The sequence below is a fragment of the Emys orbicularis genome, chromosome 16 (assembly GCF_028017835.1).
Source record: "Emys orbicularis isolate rEmyOrb1 chromosome 16, rEmyOrb1.hap1, whole genome shotgun sequence".
Classification (NCBI taxonomy): Eukaryota; Metazoa; Chordata; order Testudines; family Emydidae; genus Emys; species Emys orbicularis.
In genome coordinates, this window is record NC_088698.1 from 31,632,328 (window position 1) to 31,642,545 (window position 10,218).

General features: G+C 55.8%; 1 protein-coding gene across 1 annotated transcript; it reads right to left on the bottom strand.

The window, feature by feature from the left end:
- Positions 1-1,088: 1,088 nt before the first annotated feature.
- Positions 1,089-9,211, bottom strand: CRYBB1 (crystallin beta B1). The gene is made up of 5 exons (XM_065417668.1): positions 9,026-9,211; positions 7,181-7,299; positions 3,283-3,415; positions 2,367-2,509; positions 1,089-1,269 (listed from the first exon to the last, which is right to left on the bottom strand). Exons 1-5 carry the CDS (start codon positions 9,209-9,211, stop codon positions 1,089-1,091), a joined length of 762 nt encoding a protein of 253 aa, XP_065273740.1.
- Positions 9,212-10,218: the final 1,007 nt, after the last annotated feature.

The following is a 10,218-nucleotide window of genomic DNA, read 5'->3' on the forward strand; positions in this document are numbered from 1 at the left end:
ATTATTATTATTAATACTTTGACCAATAATTACCGGACAAGAAGGGAGAGCTCTGTCTTTGTCATCTGATGGTGCAGATGCATGAGAGCCTGGCTCTCCTCTCGCTTACCTGTTTCATACTGGTGTAACACCATGGATTGGGATGCGACATTCCTGATCCACTCCAGTGTAGCAGAGCAGGGGCCTACATTCTTCAAAAGAACCGAAGGATGGTGATCAATATATATATTTTATGGGAGCTTCTGAGGAGCTTTTTATGGGAGCTTCTTGTTGCCAACATGCTGGGTGAGATTTCATCACACAGCGATGAGATATTGATCTGCATCTGAATGGTCAGTTTTGCACTGATTCCACTGACCTGATATCCCATTGAATTCCATTCCTGTGACACATGCAGCCAGTACAGCCCACTTCACCCCATTAACCCCTTCCATGCCAGGACTCCTGCATCACCAGGGCTTTTCTCAGTGAAACATCACCGTGTGGCCCGAGGCACTTTAGGAACCTGTCCTGTTTCCTAGCTCTGGTGAAATAGTTGGATTGAGGAGCAAGCGCAGCTAGAATAATCTGTCTGCATGTGTAGATAGACTTACAGAGCAGGGCCTCCAATGGGTTGGGTGTTCTCTGCATGGAGATAACAGGGACCATTCACACCAGGGGATGAATATGGCCCATAAAGTCAAATATTTGGTCCTGTTCTAAGCTTTGGGCCATACTTAGAAACCCTGGGCATCCCCACAGCACAGAGCAAACCCCACCCTCAAACCCCAACCGTTTGCAGAACCATCGCCCCCCCTCCCTCAAACCCCAACTGTCTGCAGAACCACCTTCCCCTCCCCAAATGTCCAACACTGAAGCTCAGAGCATTGAGCAGTTTAAACAGGGTAAGAAAGTTAGAGGGGCTAGGAATTTCTGTATTGATTGATTTTGCATCACAATGTACAGGACATCCAATAAATGTGCAATATACAAGGAAAGTGCCGAGAAAGGGGATACGAGAGAGAGGCGAGATGGGGGCTGTTCACAGAAAGTAGCAGGGGTGTCGAGGTGCTACGTGGCCCAGGATTGCTAGCTAGCAGGGAGCACGCTCACTTCGAAGGAGCATCAGGACCGGTGAAGCAGCCTTTCTGATCCCACTGCATGTCCCTGATGCGACGGATAGACTGGACCTGGGGCTGGAAGGCCGACCATTCATTCCAGTGTCTGAAGTCTCCTCTCTCAAAGAGATACTGGTAGCCTCGGTAGCCAGGATACTGGTATCCAACCCAGCTTTAGGGAAAGCCAAAAGAAAGCATCTCAGAGATGTAGGATATTACAGGCCACACGGCGCTGGGGCTCAGCTGGATCAGTGGGCCAGTATTGAAATAAGAAGACATCAGGTGTACATCTATTGCCAGGGCCGGCTCCAGGCACCAGCGCAGCAAGCAGGTGCTCGGGGCGGCCAATGGAAAGGGGCGGCACGTCCGGCTCTGCGGCGGCGGGTCCCTCAGTCCCTCTCGGGGGGAAGGACCAGCCGCCGAATTGCTGCCAAAGAACGAAGCGGCGGCGGTAGAGCTGCCGCCGAAGTGCAGCCGATCGCGGCTTTCCCCCCCCCCCCCGCCACTTGGGGCAGCAAAAACGCTGGAGCCGGCCCTGTCTATTGCCACAAAACATCAGGGCCGTAGCCCCCTGGCCCTTGCATGGTGGGCAGCATAGAGCGCCAGGCTGTGGAGCCAGTGTGAGCAAAGGCCACAGGTGGTACATGTTTCACATGAAGCATTCGAACATATGAATTTTCACCCACCCAGTGGGCTTTGCTCGCACTTGTGTGAGTCTAGTGCCCTGTGCTGCCCATGTGAGGGCACTGCCCTCTGCTACAGGACCCCCTCACACGCCTCACTCCTGTTGCTAGGCAGGAGAACCGTGGCTGTCAGGCTCTCGGTAATGCAGGGCAGGGGTGCCCGGTGCAACCTGCCCTGAGCAGGCTCCTCTGCTCTCGGGCTCAGCTGTGACCAGACAGGGCTCTGCTGTCAGAAAGCCCCTCGTCCAGCATGGACTGGCACTGAGGGACCCCCGCATGCTGTGCAGGATTGCGAATGCTTATTGACTCTGGAACCAGTCTCCCACCTGGCCTTCCCCGTGGCTGTGGCGGGGTATAGGCCTGCTCTTGGCACCACATCCAGACAGCACAGGGATTTCCCCGGAGCTAAGAGGAGTCACTGGCTCTTCTTGGCAGCAGGGAAACCCGTCAAAGGATTTCGCTGTTGGTTCTAACATGCGATGAGCAAACAGAGGCTGGGAGATTGGGTGTGGATCCCCCATGCCGCGCTCCTGGGGCCTGCGGGGGGCAATAGGGTGTGGGGCAGAGGGGGAGTGTGTCTGCTTACGTTCCACTGGACACTTTCACACTTCCCACCCGGTCACAGAAGCCGTGAGCCCAGAGGCTGGGCACGTCATCTTCCTGGATTTCCATCTTGTTGCCCTTGAAGTCAGCAGATTCAAAGAGGGAGATTTTATAGCCATCAGCCGCCTGGGGAAGACAGCAGGGTAGAACCAGCTCAGCAGGCTGATCCACACTCACGTGCCAAAACACCAGTGGCCTCATGCCACGTAACCACAGGGGCTCAGAGCCCAGCATGGGGCAGCTGGACTGGCAGCCAGGCAGCAGCAGTAGAAATGACTTACATGGTCCAAAGCCCAACACACAGGGTTAGTCACAGGAAGGGGAGCCTCCTTGCTCCAAAGCAGAGGGGGACGGGTGGGCTTTGGGGAGGGGAGCTGTGGGGGGCGCTGATACCCAAGCTGGGGAGAGGGGGAAGCTCCCTTCACTTGTAGTAGAGAAGATGGACCTGTGCTCCCCACACTCCTTTGCTTTAGCCCCTGCCTGCGTTGAACGGTTTATGAAGCGAGCAGCTTCGTGACCACACCAAACAACAGTGCATCTGAAAGTGCCAGAGGCCAGTTTGGCTGCAGGTCCCAGCTGATCACCCGCAGGGGCCCAGGAGTCCTCCCCCTCCCCCGCCCTGCAGCATGGGTCACTGGCCCAGGTGCGTTTCAAGGCTGTGCACCTCCAGGAGGTGGGCTGCTGGGTTGCACAGGCTATGCTTTCCTCCCAGTGGCAGAGCCGTTATCCCCGACAGCTGTGGGGCACAGCTCTGATAGGGGGTCCTGTTCACCAGCGTGAGGACCCAGCCACCCCCACATGGCATCTCCAGAGCCCACGCTTGTTTTCTACTCCTTTATGGCTTGTACTTTGCCCTCCTGAAAGCAGCCCAGTTGGACCCCAGTTCCAGTCTCTCTTACCATCTTGATGGGACGCATGGACCTGAAGCAGTCGCTCCTGTAGCTGCTGGACCAGGTATCCCAGCGAGGATACTCGCCCTGCTCCAAGATGAACATCTCTCCGCGCAGGTTGGACTGCTCAAAGGCCACCCAGCTGAGGAGAGGGGTGGGGGCAGAACATGAGGAAGGCAGCAGAGGGCAGGCCGCAGAGCTACACGCACGAGACAGGTTAGAAATAGCTATGGCACTGTCTCATCTCCTGCAGTGGGGCCTGGGCTCAGACTCGCTCGCCAGCCAGCAGCTGAGCTCGCCTGGGAATTCCTAATCATTCCCACTTCCCTGCCTCCATCTCTTCTCTCGCTCTGCGTGCCTAAGGGAAATGCTCACACAGGTGTCAAAACAATCGAGAACTAGCCATGCCCCCAGCGGGATGTCCAGGGCGCCAGAGACACGCAGTACGCGGCGATAGAACTGGGAGGGACTCCCGCAGGGCCCGCTGCCAGGGGTTGTGTTCACTGTTGCACGTCTCTAGCCTTTGTTACAGACACGGACTTTACAGTCTCTCTTCCATGATGTCAGCTGCCCGTTGCTTCTGCTGGCCCAGGAACGTGGAACTCAGCCCATGTCAGTCAGCAGGAAGTATCAGCATATTGCGGGCTGGTAAGTGACCCAAGTGTCTCTACCCACCCTCCCTCCCGCACTGTCCCACATGGGAGACCACGTGTCTTTGGGCTGTGTAATCCTGGCTGCCTTGCGTGATTTACTGCCCCAGTGGCCGTCAGATCAGGCACGTGTCTGGATGCCAGGACACAGCAGCTCCTGGCCTGTTCCGCTGAAATAGCACATTTTGAATAACATGAACAAGTGCCCTGGGCTGGTCTACATTTCATGATCCCAGGGCTCAAGGCTCACAATGCTCGTACGCGGGCACCGATCTATGGATTTGGGGGCTGAATTGCAAACAGCAAGGTATAAACCTTTGGTCCTGAATAGTGCTCCATTTACACCTTTCTTACGGCTCCCCCGCACTTCCCATCTCACCCTTCCCAGCTCTGCTTTATTTAGAGCTCTTCCTCCCAGGCTGATCCCCCCTCCCAGGCTGGGAAGGACCATTTACGCTGTCACTGTGCAGTCTGCTTCCTGAGCCCGCACCCGTGGCCAGCTCCATCCCCCTGGTGGATGGTGCGTGGTCAGGCCGGCCGCTTGGCTTTCACCATTGCGTTTCACTTTCCAAGGAATGCACGTTTCAATTGAAAGTGCTCTTGGTACCTCCTCAGCTGACTCTCCTGGTCTAACTGGAGTCTGCAAAGCACTTTGTCTCTGTCGGTCAGTGATACGCAGGGCCCGGCTGTGCGTTTTCCAGCTGAGGGCTCTGCTCGAACCAATTCCCCTCATTATAGAGTTTTCCCACGTGATGCTTGTGTCATAAAGTCTCTTCATTTTACCCGAGGAGCTATCCACAGCTTCCCTGGCACGGCACATAGCTCCCCCCACCCCCGTTCCTCCTGCTCCCCCCAAGCACCCTACAGAAGATCTGCTGAGCTGCTCAGCTCCTGCCCAGACATAACAGCTGCTGCAACACTTCCGTCTGCTCATTAACTCTCCTCAGAACAGCATCAAAAGACATGGGAGATGCTGGCCGCAGTCCATAGGATGATGTAGCCATCTACATCCCGAGGCCATGTCAACTCAGCATTTCTCATCAAGGTTCCCCCAGCTGCACTAGCAGCAGAGGCAGCAATGGTGTACGCACTCGCGTAGGTCAGGTCCTAGGGTCTGGTGAAATCATTGGGTTGTGGTTGTGCTGGGGCGGTGGGAGTTTTGTAGCCCCAAGGAGCTGATAAAGAGCAGGTTTAATACAGCATCAGGCGCCATTACAGACTGTTGCTTTCATCCTGTCTGAATCTCGAGTCACTCATGACACCGGGCCAGCTCCACTGGCACAGTGACCTGCTTTGCATTGCTCTATGGCTGCAGACTCTCGTCTCGATAGGTCAGGTCTGTCGCTCCTAAGACCATGTCGGAAGCAAATGCCAAGCACATCGGCAGTGATGCATTCCTTTGCTATTCTCATGAAATACTGGTGTTCAGGGGTTCTCCTGGCTTTACAAAACAAGCACCACATACTCTGCACCCGCATTTCCACCTCTGGTCTGCATCCCACCTAGTCATAATCCTCCTTTAGCTTAGAGTTTTGTAACCCCCAAAATGTCCATGGTTTTCAGGTTACAGCTTAATCTTAATGCTTCTTCCCGTTTGTCCAGTACAACAAGAACGACACTGAGCATTGACACAGCACTTTACACCTTCAAAGGAGGGATAAATTCATCGGGTGTGTTACATCTGTCATTCAAAGTACGCGAATCAAAGGTCATGCCAGTGTCAGTCAAAAACCAACTCCTAATGCCTCTTGTCTCCTATTGGGGTCTCCTTTTCTTTTGTACAATATTGTACATTCCAGACTGCCTCACTGAGACCAAAACACCCTTCCAGTGGCATTGCTTGGGGTCATCACAGACTGTGTCGGCTGAAGTCCCTATGCTCTTTTAATAGCAAGATCAACCATCTGTACAGTTAGCAACTGGCATTCACCTGGAGGTTACTGCAATTCCCATGACTTCCACCTATTCATACTTCCTTCACTGCTGCTTTTAACAAAACATGTGGGGCTGCCCTGAGGCCTTCCCCTCTCATATTACAGGCTGGGTGAGCGGCTATTCCAAGAACTTGGGTAGTTTTGCCTTGGCTTGCCCTAAATTTACAGCATTCTTTCATTTTATGGCCAATCTTCCCACGGTACCAGCGCCTGATGGCAATGTTCCCCTTGCTTTCTCTTTGTTGGCAGTGCTCTTTGTTTTACAAATGGAACCTAATAGCTTCTCAGACTTCTGGTTGGACTCCCTTTTCTTAGTCATTAGGAATCATAGACAAAGGCCACTCCACATTCAAAACTCTCTTTAAGACGCATGCGCTCCTGGACAGCTCTAATGTCTGCCAACGTGGCAGCTAAATTCACCATCTCTGCACAGCCTGGCACCACCACTCTCTACTGGCTCAGTGCTTCTCGCCCAGAAATGTTACCCCACACTTCTGGCACCCTCTGAGCTTGCAGGAGGATCTGGTCCCCATGGCCAGGAGGCCAGTTTCCCGTTGGGAGAGAGGATGAGAGGGCCAGCACATGCCTTGCAGAGCTCCAGGACACAGCAATGGAGCAGTTCCATGCCTGGATCTCCCCAGCATTGCACCTGGTGTCATCAGTTCCCCCTGCCCGGCGGGTGTAACCTGCTACCAAATGAGAAAGGTGCTGGGTGACTGCGAGCTAGACTCGCATCCAGGGAACTCAACCGTTCCTGTTCAGGCTGTCCGTCACTTGCAGGAATCGATCCAAACCACTCCCCGAGCGGCTTGCCTTGACCCAGCTTCATACTACTATTGGAGTTCACAGGGATACTAAAGGGTAATGCAGTATTAACAAAAAGGACGACACAGTAATGTCCCATCCTAACTCCTCACATTTCAGGTGACAAGGAGTGCTGCTGTAAAACTGCCATCAGGGGAGGCTGCGTGGTGCTGAATGCCTGAATCCCCCAAGTGAAGCACCACCTAACGCAGCTGGGCAGAGGCAGTCTGCAGTCTTGGTTAACCATTGCCAGAAGGACGTGACTGTCCCTCTAAAATACAATGGATGGTAATAAAGCCATGGGTCTGTACTGCATGCCTGCCCCTTTCTCTGGAATAGCTTCTTTCAACCTCTGGTGAGTTGCACAGTTCTCTGTGTAGAAGGGTTCATTTCCCTTTTCTGCAGGGTACATTGTGCCTCCTAGTACAGTGGCTGCCTTTTGAACCCTGCCATTAACTCGGCCTGCCAGACCCCTCTGAGAGCCTCTCGTGTGCCTCCTGCCCCGGCTGCGTCACTTACGGGCCAGTGCTGACAATGACGCTGCGCACCCGGTCGAACCCACGGTCGCCTAGGTTCAGGCACTCGTTTGTGAACTCCATCTTCCTGCCCTGGAAATTCTCCTGCTCAAAGATGACGATCTGCAGGGAGCCAGAGGAAAAGGGTTCAGAACCGGCAAGAGCAATAGCCACCCACTGGGTGGTTAGCGGCAGTTAGCGTTCAGCCTGGCTCTCCCACAGCTGCTGCGCTGCCATCAGTGTTAGCTTCCCCTGGAGTCAGCAGAATGCTAGGACATATGGAAACAGCTGCAGCACAGCCCGCATGCTCTACCTGGATGGAGCTGGTGCACTGAGCACCTGGAGCAGGTGCATGCCACCACTACCTAACTACGCTCCCTCTGGACGGCCCTGAGAAGTTCAGCAGCACAGTAGGTGCCCTCTGCGTGGAAGTGTCTGCAACATTTGGCAGCTGTTAGAGGCTTAAGGATTTTCTATTGTGTCAGTCCTGTTTTGAATTGCTCTCTTGCCGCAGGGTGGGCTACGGCTTCTGCTTTCTTCCCTGACTACTTACAACCGTTCAGCTTAATCCTGTGACATTTCAGGGACCTGAAGAGATGTGGTGGGAGGGACTGCCAGTGAGTCTCAGTTAGGAAGCCCCATCCCACCCCGGCTCACTCTGACCCGCTGCCCCAGGACCAGTCTCCAGTCGTTCTAGGACAGTGCTGACTTGAATACGCCCCTCTAGTGAGCCCAGTGGGAGCAAGCTCCCGGTTACTTCTCCCCTTCCTGCTTTTTGTCCCCGGCTGACAGCCAGTTTGCAAATGGCCTCAAACCAGACTCTAGCTTTGCACCTGAAAAACGGCGTGTGCCTGTGTGGGGTGCGTGGCACAGCCACAGAGTGGGGACTGGGGCTGAGCTATGCAGTGACACGCCCAATCCAGGGAAACGGGCAATTCTGCAGGGTCCCTCACTTTCACAGCATGGATTTTGCAGCTGCAAAATCAGAAGCTGCATTTAAAGCTGTGGCCTTTGCAGTCTGGAGGTGGCGTGCGCGTGTACCGGCAAGGGTGGCTTTCCTCCCCATTCCTCCCATGGAGTCAGCAGGGCTCAGGTTCTTTCAGAGCACACCACTGCCATCAGCCCTTCCAGGAAAGGATCCTAGTGTCAGAGCCATGTGGTTTAGACACCAGCCCAGCCTCTCCTGGAGCTGGGGGAGAGCAGCTGCAGCTCACAGCCTCAGCACCAGCTTGAGAACTGCCCTGCTCCTAAACCCCTGTCTTGTATTTTTCTAGCAGCAGGAGCAGGAGAGAGTGGTGTGAAGCATCAGACCCCAAGCCCACGACTACGGCAGAGCACCTGGAACCATTCCCTGTGCAGGCCAGTATTCAGCCTCTAGGGAGAGGTGGCTAAAGCACTAGAAGACATGCTGCATGGGCTGATTCTGCCTCTGCCTCATGGCTTTTCTCCTTCTCTAACTTCTGTGATTCCCACACAGCCGCTGTTCCGGACGCCTATTCACTGGGATTTGGTGCTTCACAGAAGGCCTGGTGGGAATCCACGTAATCGTTTATGGGCTGCTCTGAGGAGGAGTTGGCTGCAAGTGCAAGGCAAGGGCCAGTGCAGGGAGCCCGCTTGCCAGGGCCTGCTCAGGGGAACTGCACTGCCCCTGCGAGGAGAAGGCCTGTCCTAGTGGGGTCCAGAGGCCTGGGCAGCTGGGGCCCCTGCATGATGCTCCAGAGCTAAGACCTTGCTCTTTAGCCTGACACATTCCCCAGCCATCCATGGCACCTTGCTGCTGAGACGCTTCCCTGCTGCCTGTACCCGCCCCACCGCACCAAGCACGGGCTGGTCATCCCAGGGGGCTTACCCTGAAAGCTTGCTTGGAAGGTTGCTCAGCCTTAGTGTTCGAAACAGGAGTGTGGTCTGGATATGGGGCTGGGGCCAGAGCTCCCTTCTCCTTGTCATCAGCAGCCTGGCTGGCAGCAGCAGTTTTCATGGTCTCCGCCATGGCTGTGGTCAGCTCAGGTGGAAGAGGGGCACCGAAAGGAGACATCGTTTGCAGGTTAGTGCGTATGTCACAAAACACCCCCTCCCCCGACCTAGGCCCCAGCAGAGGGTTGTTCTCTCCTCCCTTGGGCTGCTCTGCCCACCGCACAGTCCGCTTGCAGCTAGCCCAGTGAGCCAGCAATGGCCCTCCATACCCAATGGATTCCTGCCATCCCCTTTGACTGCCTCAGCCCCCCTGCCCTCGGGGGGCTCGCGCTGGCGACCCCAGGCCCACGCTGCCTCCTTGCCCCTCTTTAGCTGGTTGCTTCTTTTGCAGTTGAGTGGCAAGAAATAACTGGGGCTGGGTGGGTGCTGGGATAATGGATTCCCGTGCCCTGCCCGGGCCCCTTTGGGGTCACTCCCTGCACATGGCCCAGAGAGGGGGTCTGTCCCTGCTGCCTGGGCCAGGCCCTCTGCCCTGCCGGCCCTTCGCCAGGGTCTGTCCCTGCTCCCTGGGCCAGACCCTCTGCCCTGCCGGCCCTTCGCCAGGGTCTGTCCCTCTGCCCTGCCGGCCCTTCACCAGGGTCTGTCCCTGCTCCCCGGGCCGGGCCCTCTGCCCTGCCGGCCATTTGCCCAGGGTACTTTGTCTTCTTACCTGGGCAGCTGCTGCTTCTCGGTGGAATGAACGGGAATGTGTTTTGGGGTCCAGTGAAGCCCCCACTTTATAGCCTGGCAAGGACAGACCCCCGGGCCGGTGCACAATGGAAGTGCTAGCTCATCAGTGTCTGCCCTGATGCTCGCAGTCATCACATATTGCAATGGGGTCAGTGAGCTGGAAACCTCTGTCAGGCCCCATGCACAGCCGCTGAACCCAGCACTTTCCATTGTGAGCCCGGGGCACAACAGAAGGCCTGACGGGGCTGCTTTCCGGCCCCGCATTGGAGTCCTGCTGCTGGGAGTGCAGACACCCAGCCAGGGCACATGCAGAGCAGTGCCCAGCCCCAGCCCCCACACCTCCACCTCCGCAGACTCACAGCCCCCCCAAAAGCCTGGCCTGCTGCTCTGGGCTCCTCT

Coding starts and splice junctions, on each gene's coding strand:
- CRYBB1 (XM_065417668.1), bottom strand. CDS start 9,211: ATGTCTCCTTTCGGTGCCCCTCTTCCACCTGAGCTGACCACAGCCATG. Junction 3,416..7,180: donor GTCATTGTCAGCACTGGCCC/GTAAGTGACGCA, acceptor CCCTCTCCTCAG/CTGGGTGGCCTTTGAGCAGT. Junction 1,270..2,366: donor GTGAAAGTGTCCAGTGGAAC/GTAAGCAGACAC, acceptor CTTTCCCTAAAG/CTGGGTTGGATACCAGTATC.